Below are 20064 nucleotides of genomic sequence, written 5' to 3'. Positions count from 1 at the left end.
ACAAGAACTAAGCAGATCTTGCATGGAGAATATGCGATTTAATGAGCAGGAATACAGAACTCTGGCTGCAATTTTTGGTATGCATTTTTGTCTCTATTAAACTTTTCTTCATGCTAAACAACTTCTAAGTTTTGGAGCTGAGTTGAGCTTTTTCCTTGTTTAGATCTATTTTCACAATATATTTTTCTTTCTAAGAAAAGTGAACTAAAACTGCAATGAGAATTTTCTAATTCCTAAAAATAATGGCACTTGCGGGGACGGGGGTGGGGGGAGTGGGGGGAGTGGGGACAGTGGGGGGGGGCAAGGAGGATGTTTAGCTTCCTTTAAAATTGAAGCATCAATATGCACAGGAACTTATCTTTTGAAATCACAAACCTTCAAGTGTGCATTTACACTCTTGGTCCTAAAATGCTTTTTACTTTATAGTTCAGAAAAGATCCTGGTCTCTGTGCGTTGCTTTTTCAGTCTTTGCAATGCAAAGTTGGAGCTAAATCAGATTTGTTATAACAGAATTTAAACTGCTAACATAGAGGCATGTCTCATCTTGTGTTTTGAGTAACTTTAGGCAACTTTAGAGAATAGTAGCAAGCACTTTTTCCCCTCCATACTTGTTGCGTTCTGGGTCTTCCCAAGAAATGTCAGTTATTTCCCCCAATTCTGAAAAGAGGGACTCTTTCGTAACAGTGTACAACCAGGCAAAAGAGCACTCTCGTGTTTCCTTCAGGGGGAGGAAACCTGTAATAATGCGAGATAATTAAATTTCGTCTTAGAAGAGTCTTCTTTGAAACGTTCTAATCAAGACTTCCAGCTTTCTGAGTGTGTGTGAGCTTTATTTTGCAATTCTTCCTGGTCCCGGTTCTGCATTCCTAATGAAAGTGAACTGACAAAGCGTGAAAGTGGTCTAAGGAGCAAAACAGAGCCAGCAGGCATGCTTCTGGTGAGCCAAGATTAATCAGTATTCCAGAAACCTCGGGTTTGCGCCCTCCTTCCCTGCGGTGTTTTCATTTTTCCCCACTCCCCCTGTCCCGGGCGCAGACTCCTCCCCTTTTCTTAAGTTGCCCCGATAGTAACTTGCAGTTTCAGAGCGCATGCATGCCGGGCTCGTGGCGTTCGTTACTCTTCCGTACCTGCTGCGGAATTCACCTTGTCATTGCCTGGGGTACCTTCCACCCGTTACAAAATCCGAAAAGGTAAGTCTGACGTCCTGTCTTGCCGCCGGGCTTCCCCTCTCCATGCACGTCTCCGCCGATGGATTTTGTTTCGCGAGCAGAGGAGCAGCGAGAGTGAAAAGCTAGCCATTTTGGTAGATAAAGTCCACGTTAGTAATTTAATGTAATGAGCGCATGGTGTCCGCTTATGCCGTGTCCGCTCTTAACTCGGAGTTGAGTCATTCAGGGTGGACTGGGGGTAGATTGTGGTTCGGGAGCTAGAAAAGAATCAAGGCTGAGCTGGTCTGTTTAAAAGTGACTGGAAAGGGAACCAGAGACTAGTTTAAAAAAAAAAAAAAAAAAACTGGTCTCTCGTCTGTCCCCTTCCTCACTTCTCCCTAAACTTCTAATCTGCCGTGACGTCTTCAACAAGCCGTAGGTCTTATTATCACTGTCCCCAAGCTGCAATTTTATTTAAAAGTCAAAACTGTTAAGACGAGTCTCTTTTTCCACACTTGGATTTGCCAAAAGCTCCGGAGGAGTCTTTTGCTTTCCAGTTGCCTCCCCCGCGGACGCACACGCTGGCTGTTGGCGTTGCCATATACACACGTCCACAGGCACCACTGATTTTTACTTGGATTGATCTCGGGAAAGATTGTGGATTACAAACCTTATACAACCGGAGGAATCCTTTGATTTTTTTTTCAAAAGAACCGATTTCCACCCGGGAGAGATTGACTTAGATATTTGAATAACCTAGGAGCGCTTTAAAGAAACTAGAAACCACACGCTGTAATGTTTGGAATGAAAATTGGATTCGCCTCATCTGTTCTAGAAATTCTAAAATTTTGAAATACCCAGAAGTCGGTGATGGTTTCCTCAGGAGACTCCGATATGATTGCCACAAAGACAAATGCTACTTTGTACTTATACTTGTGATAAAAATGGAAATAAATGAATTACGATTGCAGATAACGCATAGATAGGCTCAGAGAACTTTGCTTGTTTCAGAGAAAAAATTAAAAAGTTACCCTGCAAAATAGTCAAATATATTTCCCAAGTCCTGTGCATATGTTCTTTTCATTGCATTCTTTTCATGACCATATTTATTAGCTGATATTATCGTGGGTTTTTTTCCTTAATGAAGAAAATCTTTATCATTTAAAACAGAAAGCCCTGAGGATGAAATATCAATATCTTAATTCATTTTATTGACCTGGTTACGCCTTCACCGGGTACACAACATAAGCCAGCAAGTAATTATTGAGCGCTTCCTGTGCGTTCAATTCAATTAGACATTTATTGAGGGTGAACATTGTGCAAAAAGCACTTGGCTGGTTCTGGGGGAGACTGAGGGGGTGGGGGGGGCTGCTTAGTCACACTCGGCTCCGATGAACCCTTTTACAGCCTCATTGGAATAGGAAGGGCAAATTTTTAAAAATAGAACACACATTTCTGCTGGTAGATTCTGAATTGATGCACATTTCTCACACGTGGTCCTGTAAAATATGCACCTCCCACCCAGCCTTGAAACCTGGCATTGCGGCTCTCTAGCTCTTGATTCCTACTGAGATTATGCAGCGTGCCAACAGCTTGCCCTGCTGTGGGGCAGCCCTGATTTCTCACCCCTGCAGGCTGTAACTCTTGTCTCTCCTCTCCTTGTTCTAGTTGTGTTCTCTAACACCAAAGAGGTCTGGCTTTACGGGGGTGATTCCGAGACGTTGAAGTGCAAAGAAAAGACATTCGTACAGAAGTAAAATATGACTAAAACCAACGGAGAAGAGCCCAGGATGGGGGGCAGGATGGAGAGATTCCAGCGAGGAGTTCGTAAGCGCACACTGTTGGCCAAGAGGAAAGTGCAGAGCATCACAAAGGAGGATGTTAAAAGTTACCTTTTTCGGAATGCTTTTGTACTGCTCACTGTCACTGCAGTCATTGTGGGTAAGTCACTTGATAACAACCGAAAAAAAAAAAAAAAAAAGGATCTTGTTTCTCTGGGGCATCTGGCTCCCTGGGCGTATTATCAGATGGACTGATTGTAGGTATTCAAAATAATAGTCTAGGCTTTTTTCTCCCACTAAATGACAGTCTGTTGGCATGTTTGAAGCAATATATGGTAAACACACCAGAATCTGAAAGAAGCATCGTTTGGCATTATGCAAATCAATCGATTGTGTGGAGAAGAGGAATCAAATGCTTTCCCATCTCATGGAAGCATAAAAGAGTGACAATTTAATCATTAGGCCTGAGCAGTTAAATAACAATAAAAACAAGCAAACATATGCTAGACTTGGCCCAAATGTAATCATACAATGTCGCTTTCACTTAAAGCTAATTTATGCAATTAGTACGTGAGATACAGGTTCCTAATAGTAATTATATTCTAACCATTCTAATGGGTGCTGACTTGAAACTGGGTATCATGCCTAGAGGTAGAGACTTTTACGTGTTTCCATCTCCCATCCAGTGACTGGAAAAGGTAAATTGAGACAAATGTTAACACAGATCTTTTTCATTCATTTCTTGCCATAAATAACTATCCCTTCTCTGCAACGTTGCAGCCTCTTACAAACTTAGCATTGTTAACAGCAACCTGTACTAATAAAACATTGTTTTGTTTGATTTATTGGAATCTGAAATTATTGTTTATTATTTATGGGTGGCAGATAGCTGAAAAAACTACTTACTGGGAAATTTTGACTGAACAAATACAGAAATCTTTATGCTGGTAAACATGCAAGCTAATGCCATGTTATAAAAAATTAAATTTCTACTAATCCGACCCAAAAGGGGGAGGGGGCATTAGTGTACAATTTTAATCTCTGTCTTGGAGTATGCCAAGGTCTCTATCAAATATAAAGAGGTAATGACAATAAAAACTAAGACAATTTTGTGGCATGTAAATATAACTGTATTCAAAAAGATAGGATTCTTAAATTGCAAATAGGAATACGACAGAATAGTTTGTCGCAAGACTTTCGATATATTCCATCTCAATATCTTTTGCTCCTTTTAGAAATTGTTGGTCATCAATGACCGTTCAATTCATTTTAGAGATGTTCAAAGAGAAAATGTCCTGATTGACTCAGGGACATAATGGCTTTCTTTAGTAGGTTCCCAGGTTTAAATACATTCCTGAAGGAAGTATTTCAGTGCTTTGTCGTTGTCTTGGAAGTTGATGTAACACTCGGCAAGCTCAATTCATTTTTTGCTTTGAATTACAGTCGTTGCCAAGCCAAACAATAGCTGCCAAATAATAATAATAGTGAACGCTGATGGAGTACTGTTACAGCTGCTTAAGTAGTGTTTTGCCTAGATTAGCTTACTTCATCCTCAAACAAGCCTATGAGTGAATGGGCAGGAATGATTAGTATGATCCTTATTTTAGAGATGAGAATACTGAGCATGGAGAGATCAAACAACTTGCCCAAAGTCATGCAGATAGTAAACGCTAGAGCTCAAAGTCAGACTCAAGTTATCTAGGCCCGGGGCCATTCTCTTAAACACTTTGCCATCCTGCCTTTGTGCTCTGCAAACTAGTTGGCATCTTGTGAGAGATTCCAGGAAGAGAAATGCTGCTATGTCTTGGTAGAGGCCAATTAGCAAGCAGTGCTACATGCATTCACATAGCATTGTCATTTTACTATATGATTTACCCAATCAGACCCACAGAAAACTTATAATTCTCCAACAAATGATTAAGCCACATCCCTGTCATGCATTTAACAAATACTCATTTATTCTACAATCCTGTACACATCATAATAGAGCTCAGTGATACTGGAGTATGTTTGGAAAAGATGCAGAAACATTTATTCAACATGGTGTTCCAAACACAAGAAGAGTTCAATTTCTAGAACAGAAATGTTTCAGTTAAAGAATAAAGGAATGGAAAGTAATAAAACCTGCACATGGAAAGCAGATTGATGGAGAAGCAAGTTCCTAGGTGATTACAAAGACATATCTCTAATAGAAGGAAGATAATGCCAGGACTTAATGGTCCATTTTCTCTATGAGTTCTGGGATCATTTCCTAGCCCAGCGAGGACTTTCCTAAGATTTGTGAGAATTGCAGTGAGTTGGCTGAGCTGGGGTAGATAACTTGGCAGGATGTCCTCATGGTTGGCTTTACTAATGGAAACTGAAGAGGTAGAAGTAATAAGAAGAAGGCACTAACAAAGAAACAAATAAAAAGAGCTCATTGACAGTCAGAGAGACCACTGAGTCTACACCAAAGACTTGGAATGGCCAATAGACCACTTGGTAGCAAACAGACTTAGGAGAGAAGGAAGAACCCTTCAGTTATCTCTTGGTGTGTCTTCCATTGAGGGCCCAATGAAAACAAAGGCTCCATTTAGCTTGTCACTGGGTACCATGTCTACATCAGCCCTAAAAGAATAATAAGAGCATGTCTGGACTTCAGCTCTCTAATTCATTTGCTGCAGCATTGGACAAAAAATGGACAGATGCTCGCAAGGAAGAAGAAAAGTTCTTTTTCCCAAAGAAGAGAGGAGAAGAACCAAATTCTTAGGTTTTAATAATTTTTAATACAAAAAAAAAGTCCTATATATCGGGTAAATTTTTTATTCCGTCTGTATTCTTTTGTCTTTTTGGAAAAAAAATAAATGTGCATTTAGTATGTTGAAGTGGAAACTAGAAAAGTATTACAGAGGAGGAGTAGATACATGTGAAACCATATAGTCAGATTAAAGTAGAGAATTGTAAATATTTCAGTATTAATTCCTCTACAAGCACAGGCCTAGAACCATGTGTGCAGTTTGATGTCAGTTTTAAGAAGTGACATTCCTAATGCCATTTCTAAGTGATGTCACAGTCCGAATATGCCATGCTATGTCAAAGCCACGTAATGAAAGCAAATTAGCAACCTGAGAGAAGGCAATGCCAAGTGTTAAGTCTCTTTAAGGGGGTTCATTACTAAAGCACTAGATAAAGTGTCTCCCAGGGCTGTTGCAGACATCTGTCTAACAAAAACCACACTGAGAAGAGTGGTTACTATCTTTCTTCCTCCAGGAAGCACTTTCTCGTTTCAAACTGTGGTAAGTGGTATGAGAGTGACCTCAGACATCTTGCTGAAAGAAAGGGAAAGTCCTTTGTTATGTTTAAGTCATAGAATGCCCATCTTTCCACATCCAGGGAGCAAAAAGCACAATAAAAATGAAATCTCAGGCTAAAAATTTTTGAAGAAATGGGTCATAACATCAGCTACGAGGGGAAGGAAACTAAATAGAATTGCATAGAACTGGATGGTGGTTTTACCTGAGGGAGTTCACAAACAGCAACTAGCATCTTTCTCTACACACACACACACACACACACACACACATGCACGCACGCACCTTTTATGTTTGGGTTGTCCTCTATATGGGTTTGAGAAAAATTGGTGACTTTTCAGAAAAGAAAACATACTGGCTACATGTGTATAAAGCATTGCTCATCGTTACCTTATAGTCTTTGGCAATGAATGTAAATGGCACTACAATTCAGCGCAATTCGATACTATCTCTGAAAGATATACAAGAAACTGGTCATTGTGGCTGCTTCTGGGATGAGAGCTGGGTGTCTGGTAATGGGATGGAAGGAATATTACTTTACTCTAAGTTTTTGTATGGTTTGAAGGCTTTTCACCACATTGGTATATTATCTATTATCTATTATCTGCTGAATAATTTTTTTTTTTTAAAGAAAGATTCAGTGCTATTCAGCAATTTAACACATACTAAATGTTGGGTATCTGGTCTGTGCTATGCAATAGAGAATCTTTGCCCTCGGGTAGTTTAGTAGAAGAGATAAAAATGGGATGACAAAGGAATAGACAAATTTCAGAGGTAGTAATAAGGAGGTTTTTGTTTTGGTGAGGTTTCTAATTATGTCAACATTTTTTAAGTGAGATCATATTATCCATACTGTTGTATATAATATATGATCTTTGTGTTGATACTTTAGAGGTTGTACTTTTCTTGTTAACAACCTAGATGTACCATGTGGGAAAAAAGAATATGGCTTTTGATGAAGCATCGACTGGATTTATATGTGAACTGTATCATTTAATAGCTGTATGATCCTAGAGAAGGCGTTTAACTGCTCTGTGCCTCGGTTTCCTCATCTATCATTACACATATAATATGCATTGCAAACACTAACACTGTACCAAGCACTGTTGTACGTGCTGTTAATGCATTGGCTTTATTTAATTCTCAGAACAAATAAGGCAGGGAGGTATTCTTATTCTTATTTCACAGATAAGGAAACAGCTCACCAACTGGGATGCAAATCCACTGTTCTGGCTGGAAGTTTATACTCTTACCCACCACACTCTTCTGAGTGCTGGTCCCTGCCCTTGGGGCATGTCCATTCTTGTTTTATGACATCAGTTAGCTGAGGGTGTGCACTGACCCAACAACAGAAGCGATGGAAAGGACACACGGAATTGAGACCTCAGTCCCAGGGGCACCCTGCATCTTGACGATTGATTGATGGCACGTGAGCGTTGACAGAAGAGCCGGACTGCAGCCTGTTGGGTTGGTCCAGTTGCTGACTCGGGTGACCGAGGGTGCCGGTGCTCCCAGTAAAGGTAGAATACAGGAAGAAGATTGGGGGAGAGTGGGAGGGATGATTTCAGTTTTTTGGACATGTTGATTTGGGGATGTAAACATTACAACGGGAATACAGTGCAAGAGGCTCAGGGTACCTAGAGATTTTGAAGGTATTCTTTTGATGTCGAGACCGAACAAGGACAGTTCTGTCTTTGAAGGTTAAATGGATAATGATCCATGAATCGGGTTATCCTCCTGCATCAGCTACTCTGTAAGTGAGACCATTCTCAGAACACAGTTAACTCTTCTTTATGAGTAAAGCGGTAACCTCCCAGCAAGGCCGGGTATTTTGTACCTTCCACACGTACACAGTATCTGGGCGAGTCAGCCAGTTCAGTCAGACAAGTTTACCCATGTGGTTAGCCATCCGCTGCTGCACTCAAGTGATCGGTGATGGGACCAAACGAGCCAAGGGTTTGAATGGGTGGTGCGGGTGTAGAGCGGCACCCATGCACCCGTGCGGGCAGCCTCCCGGCTCACCAAAAGAAGGGAGTCTCCACACAGTTGAACAACAGGAACCCAAAGAACGGTGAATGATTCCCAGGCTGGGATTTATGGTTCCTTCCACACTTCCTGGAAGTAAGAAGAGAGAGAGGGAGCTTCAGGAAGCTTCTAGAAAGGGTGGCTCCTGAGGAAGGCGCTCCCCGGGTGCTGAGCTCCTCTCAGAGGCCCCTGGGGACAGAGGGCTGGGAGGGAAGTGTTAGGCCTAAGGAGCTCAGAAGCAGTGGATTCACAGTGCCATGCTCTGGAGAAGGGACACAAGGATAGGGTGTAGGGACTAGTGATGTTCCTCTGCTTTGTCTTCTCCCCCAGGGAGCAGAAACACAGAAAAATTGTCAGGGGCAGCTATAACAACTACCTGACATGTGCTTACAGCTCACTTGGATCCCAGCCCTCAGTTTCATTCTCAAAAAGCATTCCAGGGAGCTGCCTCCTATCCTGGGGTTTAAGTCTGGCACAGTATAGGGGAGTGGATCAGAGCTATGGACTCTGGAGTCAGACACTTTGAGGTTTATGTCCCAGTTCTGGAACTGAGCCTCCGTTCCTTCATGTATAAAATAGAATAATTGTAACCCCTCTCTGCCAGGATTTATGTTCCAATTCTGCCGCTTACAACCATGTAACTTTTAATAATTTCCCTAAGGGCTTGGCAGGTAAAGTATCCACACAAACTGTAAACCCCTCATCTTTTGCCCGTGCCTTTGCTCAGTCACCAAGTGGAAATGCACACCGATTCGCTGATGCTTTCTGCTACAGGGCTGAGACCCAGCGATGGGGGTGGGGGTGGGGGGACAGGGACTAGGAAGGGGAGAAGATGGTCACCTGGTTTACGGGTAGGAGAAGCGGCTTCTATTTCCTTGGCTAGAGAAGAGAGCCAAGCAGAGTTGTAGGAAGAGATTTAGCAGTTGTAAAGCGCTTTTGAGAGGCAGAGCTGAAAGCCTCAGAGTAAGTAATACTGTCATTATCTGTCCCTTACCCACCTGGCCTCCGAGCTGAAGCAGAAAGTAATCCCCTGGCACAGCCCTTATCATAATACCGACTGCTCGATGGAGGGAGTACCTGGCAGTAGATGTCTTTCTCAGGAAAGTAAACTTGCTGAGAAAATGTTCTCAGTCAATGTTTGAACCTTCTCGGTAGCACACTTTGTTCATGCCACTTGGGACCAATCTGAGAGTCAGGCACCTCCCTGGTTTCTCCTTTTTTCCAGCATTTTGATGTCTGCCACTCCTTAACTGCCACCCCTACCAGAGTTGGGCAGGCCAGATGAAGTCTTCTGGAAACCTGGGAGGAGTGTTGCTGGTTTCTAACAGAGTTGGTCAACATTCTTCTGAAGTATGGGGCAGAGGGCTTGATTTGTTCTAAGATTGTCTCTGGATTTTTATTTTGCTGTCTTCTTCCTGTTCATTCAGATAATGAGGAAACTGAGCAGGCAATTTCAAATTTGTTTCTCTTTCAAGTAGGTGATCAAATAAGCGGGTGTGCTCGGAACAATTACCTGCAGTAATAACACCTTCCACCGCGGCAGTGTTACGGTTTACAAAGCGCTTCCAGGGTGCTCTCTCTAGCACCGCAATCCAGGGCCAGTCCATCCTCCTTCTGAGTAGTGTCTGCACAGGTCTGTGATGCAGCTGAGAAAGCACTGAGAGTCTCAAAGATCTGGTGACAGAGCCAGCTCTGCCATCCACTCACTCACTTTGTGATTTAGGACAAATCGCTGGGCCTCGCATTTCCTAATCAGCAAATTACATTGGGACTAATGTCTGCTTCCAGCTCCACAGTTCTATCACTGAACATCTGATTTGCCCTTCTCTAAAGCAGAATGAAGGGAATAAGATACATCAGTGTTCCCTGTTCCCTTTCTACTCCTTGATGCCGTACAATGGCAGAGACCTTTTTTCCTCTACTGTTGACCTCCCAACCCATCCTCGCCAGTCTTTCCCATCAATAAGCAGCTAAATTCTTGAGGACCCTGGAGTTCCTGAACTCTGGGTGTGATAAACCCGTGTCGGAGCACACAAATGAGGCATGCCGCTGCAGAAGCCACCTCTGCCCAGCACTCTTCTGATTGTCTCTCATAAATCAGAGGAGGAGAGCTGTGAGTCCCTGTCCTTGCTACAGAGACAGCAGAGCTATGAAGAGCCTGCGGTATCTGGAAAAGGCAACTGGAATGAAAGCACTGTCTTTTCCAAGTTGTACATTCCAGGTGTTAGAGTACTTGATATTTATTTATGGAACACTGGGGTGCTATCATTCATCAACTATTTGGTCTGGCAGCTAGGTGAGCTGTATCATTGCTACGAGATGAGGAAACACACAGAGCACTTCAGGGCACAGAGTTTAGCCATTGTGCTCACCAAGTATAAAAATTAAGCGTTTTAGGTCAAGCTTCAGTGCTGTCAATGTTGCCCAGAGCTTACTCCCTAACCCAAGAATATTTCCATCACTATGCCCGATCAAGAGAGGTCCTGGAGTGGTTTTGAAAACAAAAAGAGAAGAACAAAACCCCCAAGACTAGATAAAGGAAGATATTCCCTTTGAATTAAGACAAGCGGGGGGAAAAGGCACTCCTTTTTCACTCTGTGTATCATATCAAAGATTCAAAGGTAAATTAAGGAGCAGCTAGTTAAAAGGTACACTTAAGTTTTGAATTTCAAGACTGAGTTTCTGTCTCCAGAAGGGACAACTCCATTCTTCTTGTACCCAAAGAGACTTCTCCAGTTCTCCAACAATGATTCCAGGCCATAAAGTGCTTCTGCTTCCCAGAGAGAAAACAATGGGCTATTAGCGAAAGATTTTCTATTCAGAATCTTGTAAGATGAAGCTCATTTGTCCCTAATGAGAGTAGAAATGGACAATTGCTGCCCTTCACATACTGAAAAGAAGGCCCCTGCCTTTAGACACATTGCATCCCTTGAAATTTCATCTTTCAAGCAAGTAAGGCAAAACCCCAGGGATACGTGTGCTTGCTGGCACCTTCAGCTTGTTGATGAATGTGAAGGTAAAGGCATCAAAAAGAAAACTGTGAGTCTTTTAACAGACTGCCTATGACCAAAGTTATCTTTTTGTTTATTTACTTTTGTCTCCTCGAATTTGCTTTTTTAAGGCAAATGACATAGTCATATAAAAAAGCCGAGATTCAGTGAACTTTGTAAATTCTGACACCGCGATGCTTCACACAGTATGTTGGATGATGAAAGAGTATGATGTGAAAGAGCTTTACACAGTATGATGGATGTTACCTTTGTCTGGTAGTTTCCAACGTGACTTTGCCGCTTTGGTGTACTTGTAACTCCAAGGGCTAATGCGTTGAAGCAGACATGATCCTATAATGGTGGAGTTCAAAGTTTTTTCAGATTCACTTCCTTGTCTCCAGGAAAAAAAGAACTGTTTGGTCAGAAAGTGATCCACTCACTAGAAATCTGAACGCAACTAGCGACTTTCCTCTCCGTGGCCCAAATGAAATACATTCACTGTTAGAGCAAATTAAAGCAAGGTTGAGGAGAAACCAACCCAGACCCAAAGTGAATTTTTAGAAACATCCAGGCATCCAGCAGAAATGATTTAGTTTAGAATTCAGTCAAAAAATTTTTTTCAAGTCTTATTTTTATTTATTTAAGCAATCTGTACGCCCAACATGGGACTTGAACTCATGATTGCAAGTTCAAGAGTCGCATGCCCTTCCAACTGAGCCAGCCAGGTGCCCTGAATTCAGTCAGATTTAAAGATAAAAAATGTGAGCCAACTTTTTTTGCTTATTTATTTTGTTATTTTACTTATGAAATACACTTACATTGCCCAAAATAAAAAATTACAAAAGGATATAAATACCTTGCTATCAGTTTCTTGTGTGCCTTTAGAATTATGAGTATAAAAATAAATACATATCCCGTGGTTTTTTTTGGCTTTTGTATACAAATGCTGGCATAGATTATATAGCCTGCTTTATACCTTACTTTTTTGACTTTACAATATGCCTTGGACATCATTCCTTATTAGCACAAAAAGAACCTCCTCATTCTCTCTTGGGGGCGCACTCTATGCATGTACCCTCATTTATTGAAGCAATTCCCAATTGATGGCCACTTCGATTGTTTCCAACTTTTAGATATTTGTTAAATGGTATAAAGAATAATCCTGTACAAAAGTGATTTCCCCCAGGTATAGTGTATCTGTGGGGTATATGCCCAGAATTGAAATTGCATTCATGGTTTCTATTTACTCATAACAATATTTTATTTTTTACCAGAAAGGAAAGCAACGGGTGTTAATGATTTTAGTGGGATATTTTTCCAACGACCATGGGGTGGACATTTAAAAGACCTGTAGGATTATTTGTAAGTTTAGTTAGCATTTCGCATAGCCTATGTCAGTGCGCTTTTAGGAAGAAAGCACCAGGCTTTTCAGAGCTCCTCAGGTTCTTCTGATAAGGTTGTCTGCCAGAGTTGTATGCCGTGTGGACTTGGGTCTGCGTTAGTTACCCAGAGCTGGTTCGTCTGCGCTCCGCTGGCAGAACAAGGCTGGAGCAGGTATTTCCACCTCCAGCAACAGGAAATACCAAAGGACAAAAGACTGAACGAAGCCAGGGCCCAACTCTCTGAAGGATGTGGGAACAGAGGGGTGGGGGAGGGCCGAAAGGTTGCCTCAAACCCAGTAGCTTCTCACCAGGAAATGCCTGGAAGTTTGGGGTGAAACGGAAGACCAAGACCAGCAGACCTCTTGGGCAGGTAAATTCACCATTATGCCCTTGCCCTTCTTGTTAAAAATAAACTAATGGGACTTTATGTCCACCAGCTTCGGCAGGTTTGCACGAGACGGACTCACAACTTCTCCAGCTTGGGCTACACGCTAGCCAAGTTCTAAAATAGAAACTTCTATTTGATCTTTAAGAATTATTTGTTGTCTACCTGCCGCAATAACTGTAATGGCCAAGTTGACAAAGCATTTTTTGATGTATTAAAAAATGCTGTCATATGCATTATCCAGGACGTTTGAATTCGTTAGGAGAAACGAGATGAATTCATAGTAAAGCAGTTAAGATTTATAATGCTTTTGGTTTACATGGTTCTTGTAAAATCAGAACCTTTAGGCGAGAATATTAAAGGTCACGAGAATTTTATTTTTTTATTATTTTTTTAATGTTTGTTTTTGACAGAGAGAGAGAGAGACAGAGCACGAGTGGGGGAGGGGCAGAGAGAGAGGGAGACACAGAATCCGAAACAGGCTCCAGGCTGTGAGCTGTCAGCACAGAGCCCGACATGGGGCTTGAACTTACAGACTGCGAGATCATGACCTGAGCCGAAGTCAGATGCTCAGCTGACTGAGCCACCCAGACACCCCAAGAGGATTTTAGATATTGCCTTTTCTGACCTATCCCTCCCGTTTTGTGACCAAAAAAAAAAAAAAAAAGAGGTCCAAAGAGATTATATGATTTGAAGATGTGGGCTGTGGAAATAGGCAGGCCTAAGTTTCAAACCCCATTCTGCCAACATCAGTTACTGGTCATGTCGCCTGGAACAAGTGGCTTACTCTTTCTCGGGTTCAGTCTCCACATCTGTAAGATGGTGATATTAAATCCTGTAGCTTTGATATGAAGATTAAATCTTTAAAGTCCCGACTGACATAATTTGCTGGCAGCGTCAGGCCCAGAACCTCATCCCAGATTCTCAGTCCATGAACTTTCTACCGCCTCACACCCACTGTCTTTTATATTTAAAAAAACAAGCCTTGTGAGAGAAACAGGAATCAGGAGCTATCGCTCCTAGTTTGTGAATCTAAAAACCTAAGCCATATGAGAAATCGTAGCTCCGTTGAGATCCAGTTCCACAGGTCACGACAGAGTAATCACAGTTTGGAGGAGGGGATGTTCCTGAGGGTAGGCTTCTCTGCTCACAGAATGCGGTGGGGAGTGGCATTTGCTGCAAAGCACAGAGCGAAGCGATTCCTCCATTCCGAAATGTGTTCAACATGGTTCAACGCGAGCCGGGCCCAGCGCTGCTGGGCACTGGTCATCTGAAAGAGAATTAAGTCATGCTCTTTGTTTATTCATTCATCAATATACCGAGCACCTACTGTGTGCCAGGAACTGTTTCAGGGGCTTGATATATATCAGTGAACAAACATACAGCAGGAAAACCAATCTTGATCTCTCGGAACTTATATTCTAGGGGGCAGAGACAACGATGAACAACAAGCATAATAAGTTAGAAAATTATACTGTGTTTTGGAAGGTAATAAGAACTACTGAAACAAATTAAGGCGGCTGAGGGAGAAATCCAGGGTCGGTTCCAATAAGAAGATGACATTTGCACTAAGTCTGGAAGCAAACCTGGGAATCTCTGAGAAGAGCATTCCAGGCAGAAAGAAGAGCCAGCACCAGGGCCAGAAAGTGAGATCATGTCCGAGGTGGTGGAGTGACAACAAGGAGGCAAATGTTCTCGTTCTGGCCAAAGATCTGCAGGCCACGCTTATTCTGGATGGGGGTTTGAATGTCCTCTGACTGGTTTGCAGTGTCAATGTTAGAAGAGCTAGTTAGCTCATCCTGGGTGGGCATTTGGTGGTATTCATATGGTGGCCTCAGAATATAAAGTCTTCCTCTAAAATCAGTGCCACTGTTACTTTTAGATACCCTTTTGTCATCTGAGCTCTTTGGGGGCATCATATCTTCTTCCGAAGAATTTAGTATTGTGAGCAGTAATTCTAGAAAGCTGTGGTCTGCCAATCTGTTCATGACAGTTTGGAAACAGGGTAGAAACTCGAGTAAAATTTTACTGTTTCAAACTGCAACATTTACCAAAAGGTAAATTGGGTGAATTGGTCCGAATTTTACTTCAACTTGTGCCACGTTTTTCTACTCTTAAATATTTTCTGGCTTAATATTTTCTGTAATTTTATCAGATTAAATATGGACCAAATTCTTTAAAATAGGTCTTTAGCTTTTAATGTGCTGTGCGTGTTTGGCCTTCAAAAGGAAGCCTGTGGTGGTGTTCTTTCTGAGGCTCTAGTGTGGACCTTGTGTCTTTAGAAAAGTGAAATGGTATTTAATCTTCCAAAGAAGTGTTTGTTGTATAGGCTCTCTAGGGGAAACAGTGAACCCCTGAAGAACTCACTTCTTGAGCTTTCTGTGTTAGAAGAAAGTATTTAAATAAAAATGCATCTTGGTTTATAGCATTCAACCAGCACTGTTAATTTTGATCACCTTAAACATTCCAGTTAAGATATTCCCTAGATTCCAGAAATCTTGTAAAATACCAAAACAGGAATGCTAGAAGACTCTTGACTGAGAATGAGCAATCTGAATTGAATTGTGACATCTGTGTTTTCTTTAATGTCACCAAGATGCAGATTGCAAAGTTTGCTTCAGCTGTAACAAACCCATTGGGAAGTTATTCTGATTTTTATGGTTATTTTTGCAGGGTAATCAATAATAAAGAATCTATTCTTTTGCATTAAAGGTCTGGAGGCCATAAAGGTTTTGATTAGCTCTGGGAACATCAATCAATGGGCTTCAAGTAAGGCAGAGTCCTCAGCTCTGGAAAGGCAGTGAGCGGCTTTACCAAAGTGAAGAAAACCACCCCGCCCTGCTACCTCTAATTGGTCAGAAGGGCAGAGAGTAGAGGGCTCTGAGAAGTCTGTTCTTCAGGATGTGAGGATGGTTCAGGGAAGGCTTTTTATCGTTGCTGGGCTGTGTAATCAGAAACCTGAACTGCTTACCCAAAAAAGCAATCTTCACGTTCAGAGCATTTCCTCTGTATTTGACACTGAGAGCTGGCTGACCTTATCACACTGGCCTCACCTCTAATATTGCCCAGCAGAGCAAAAGCTGAAGAAAAATGTCTTCTGTTTATTTATTCAACAAATGAACTGCAAAAAGCTAGATGTTGACTTCATTAAGCAAAATCAACAAAACCTTTGCCCAACTTAGGCTCTATCTCAATTAAACTAACTCAAAATGGAATGAAAAGATAGGCAAAATATTGTGTACTAACTTAGGCTCTTTGAATTAGTACCACGACTGTTGAGAGGCCATGAGTACAGCATAGTAGGTAAGAGTCTGAGCTTGGAGCTGAACAGCCTGGGTATGAAGTCCACCTCAGCCATCCCCCTGACATTGGGGAAGCGGCTTGACTGCTCCCTGCATTGACCGTGGCCCCAACCTCTACTAGCTGTGAGGTTTCGGCAGTTTACCTACCCTCTCGATGACTCCAGTTCTTCATGAGAAGTGAGGTGTAGGCTCTACTAGTCCTGGCTTCCATGGTCCTGTGAGGCAGTGTGCTTGGAGGGCTTGGCATCTTGCATGTGCCCAATGACTGCTGGCTGTTGTCATTAAGCGTGGGACCCTGAAGCATGTTTTCATTTAATGTCCTCTCCAGCTTTGTTACTGTTGGTTTCCAAGGATTAAAATGTGTGCGGTGGGGCAAAAGAGGCAAGCTATTTTAATTAAAAGTTTTATATAAGTTTAGTTAAATCATTCCAAAGAAAGGGATTCAGTGTCACCATTTTAAACAGTGACTTAGCACTATGGTAACCATATTGTAAAGGGACCTGTGAAGGGTTCCAACATGTACTGGGTGCTTCTGGGACATTTCTAGCAGATCCGAGATTATTACTCAAGTGCTTCTAGAGTTTAGGGATTAGAGATGCTGAAGACCCGGGAGCCAGGGTCAGGCCTTGGCTACAAGGGTATATCTGTGTTTGAGAGGCATTAAAGTGTAGTAGAAAGAGAACTGGGTTTTCTTTAGAATTCCCAAATCAATCACTTACTAACTCTGTAGACTTGAGCAAGTTCACTAGCTTTGAGCATCAGTGTATTCATTTTTGAAAATAGACATGATCATATCTACCCTCATAAAGTTGTGATGAGGATCATGCCACCTTGAGCCCATTAAGGGTTCAATCAGTATTGCCCCTCCCAACATAACCTCTTCTTTCCTAGGAGTAGAAATGGCTCACTTGGTAAACCCCGAGATAGTAAACGTACCAAAACATAGTCAGGGGCATCACTGACTCAAAGAGTATTTGCAGTGTGCTATCCCTCTAAACAACCGTTCTCTTCAAAGCTTTTGACCTGAAACTATCCCTTTTCACCATATAAATGGTGACTCCTGTGTGCTTTCCCCCTATAAAGAAGAACTTTTAGAAAATGTGGGTTCCGTATTAGAGAATGCAAAAAAAACTGAGACATTCTAGAGGAGCTGATGCCAGAACTACACTTCCAAGCAAGATCAGCTTATTGACTACAAAAGCCTTTTGAGACTTTGCCTCCTGGCTGTTTTTCTGCTGCTCTGTTAGGCATGTATCTCCCTGGTAGACTGGAGTTAAGAGATGTCATTCGCCCACTGCCCAGGACTCACTCACTGAGCTGGCTTACTTTCCCTCCTAGCACCTAGATGAAAATTGGTGGCACTGAGTAAATGTGGGATTTGATGGGGGAAAAGGGGAGGAGGTACATGGAACTCCCAAGGAGAGAGTGTCTGGATACAGCTGGTGTGGCTGTAAGAGAGAATATAGTCAGGTTGGCAAGAGTTAGACTTTGGGAAATGGGGTCTAATGCACATAGGTTTAGAAAGAATAATCCCTTCCTTCATCTACACTGGCTTGTGTCTACCTGTATCATTGATAGAGCAGCTGCTCTACCGGTTTTTTCCTAAATGATAAATAATGTAAATTTCTTAAACAACTTAATAATTTAATTAATAAATAACTTTTGGACTAGCCAGGATCCTACCCATCTATGGAAATATTGTTGTTTTTGAGTTAATGTATTTCTAATAACAAACAGCCAACTTAGAAGTGAAACTTGTAAAACCAAGTCTGGTCTTGTCATTTGGGAGATGTCTAAAATTCCTAATAGCTTGATATGGTCAAATTCCAGGTGACGAAAATGAGTATCTTGTGTTTATTGCACCCATTTTATGTTATAATTGAATGACAAATGTTTAAATGTGTTTTAAAAAAGATCAGAAAACAATCAATTCCAGTGAAATTACATTTGATTGGAAGTAAAGTAAGATTTATAAATATTTATTTATTTACTTATTATAAGATGAAGCACTTATTTCAGTGTGATTTGGCCTTTATATGAACAAGCAGGAAAGAACCAGATATGACCAGAGCCTTTTATAATTCCTATGTGCTGGTGAGGATACTGTGGTGAATAATGCACACTAAAAATTGGAACTAAATGCCTTACCTCAAACCAAGTTCCAGGAAGATTAAAGGTTCAATATTTTCAAACAAAGCAAGCGACCAGTCAAAGAAGGAAAAAGGAATTAAATATTCATCAAATTTGGGAGAAGGGAAATTAAAGTTTATAACTCTCGAAAAAATTACCTAATAAAAAAGGTATGTGGACCATATTTTATAAAAATGCAAAATACGTGTATATTTTAGAGTATTAGAAAAATAGTTATAGCAAATATGTTACACATAGGCAAAGGATAATTATCTTTATTATGTAAAGAATTTATATCAGATACATACACACACACAACAGACACACATGCACACATAAATTCTTAAACTACTAGAATTTTTAAATGCTTGGAGAAAATACAACTAGGAGAAATGGTCAACATCATTAGATATTAAGTAAATTGAAAGGAAATAAAAAATACATACTATATACTCATCACATTCACAAATGTTATTTGTTTTAATAGTTGTTATGATAATTCTCCCCATTAGATAATATTAAAGCCTTCTCATCCACTAACGGAACATTAAACTGTTGGGCCAACCCACTAGAAAAACAATTTGATAACATGAATCAAGGTAGTGATATTCTTTAATGCACTGGTTTCCTTTCTCTAAACTACACTAAAAAATATCTCTAGTTATAAAACAGCCTTCATATATTTATCATAGTGCTCTTCATAAAAGCAAAAAAATGCTAACCAACCTAACTGTTCAACAACAAAGGAAGTATTAAGTAAATTATGGTACAATCATTGGGTCTGGTATCATGAACCCTAAAAGTGATGCTTATGATAACTACATATGGAAAAGTATATTCTGTGTGATTTCCATATATTTAACTCTGTGTGAGAACATTCTGGAAAGAAACTCACAGAAGCACCAACAGCGCTTGTCCTTGCTCTATTGGAGACGTAGGAAGTACGTGTGAAGGTCACAAATGTGAGCTCTGAGTCCGAATGCCTGGGTTTAAATCCCAGCTCTGTCACTTGAGTAACTTTTTGACTTTGATACTGAGTGGCTATTGGAGTCCAGCAAGTTTGAAGTTCACCATAATTAGATTTCCCCATCAGTACACTGGTGGTAAAATAGTACCTACCTCCAGGGGTTTTTGTGAGGATTAAATATAGTAACACAAGTAAAGCACTGACAATGGCTGGCATGTGGTAAGAGCTCAGTAAGCATTAGCTATTTGCTATTTAAGTGAGAGAATCAATAGAGGCAGGCTTCTGCCTTTTGTTTTGCGTATCTTCCAAGTCACCTTTTTCTGTCTTGAACATATTACTGTTGCGTTGGGAGAAAAGCGATAACTATTTTCCTAAAGGCCCTGAAAACTGGATCAGCCAGGTTTTCTGGTCACGTAGATTCAGACTCTTTTTTTTTTTTTATTTTTTTTTTATTTTTTTTTTCAATGTTTATTTATTTTTGGGACAGAGAGAGACAGAGCATGAACGGGGGAGGGGCAGAGAGAGAGGGAGACACAGAATCGGAAACAGGCTCCAGGCTCTGAGCCATCAGCCCAGAGCCTGACGCGGGGCTCGAACTCACGGACTGCGAGATCGTGACCTGGCTGAAGTCGGACGCTTAACCGACTGCGCCACCCAGGCGCCC

General features: G+C 41.3%; 1 protein-coding gene across 1 annotated transcript in view; it reads left to right on the top strand.

Moving 5' to 3' along the window:
* The first annotated feature begins 1043 nt into the window (after positions 1–1043).
* The window catches only part of SLC1A3 (solute carrier family 1 member 3), a 78933-nt gene continuing 59912 nt past the window's right edge, over positions 1044–20064 (top strand). The window contains exons 1-2 of the mRNA XM_030331140.2: positions 1044–1190; positions 2817–3089. Coding sequence (XP_030187000.1) covers positions 2909–3089 — 181 coding nt within the window. The 5' untranslated portion in view covers positions 1044–1190; positions 2817–2908. The remainder of the gene's footprint in view (positions 1191–2816; positions 3090–20064) is intronic.

Source organism: Lynx canadensis, chromosome A1 (genome assembly GCF_007474595.2).
Source record: "Lynx canadensis isolate LIC74 chromosome A1, mLynCan4.pri.v2, whole genome shotgun sequence".
Taxonomy (NCBI): Eukaryota; Metazoa; Chordata; class Mammalia; order Carnivora; family Felidae; genus Lynx; species Lynx canadensis.
This window is presented reverse-complemented; position numbering and strand designations above follow the sequence as displayed.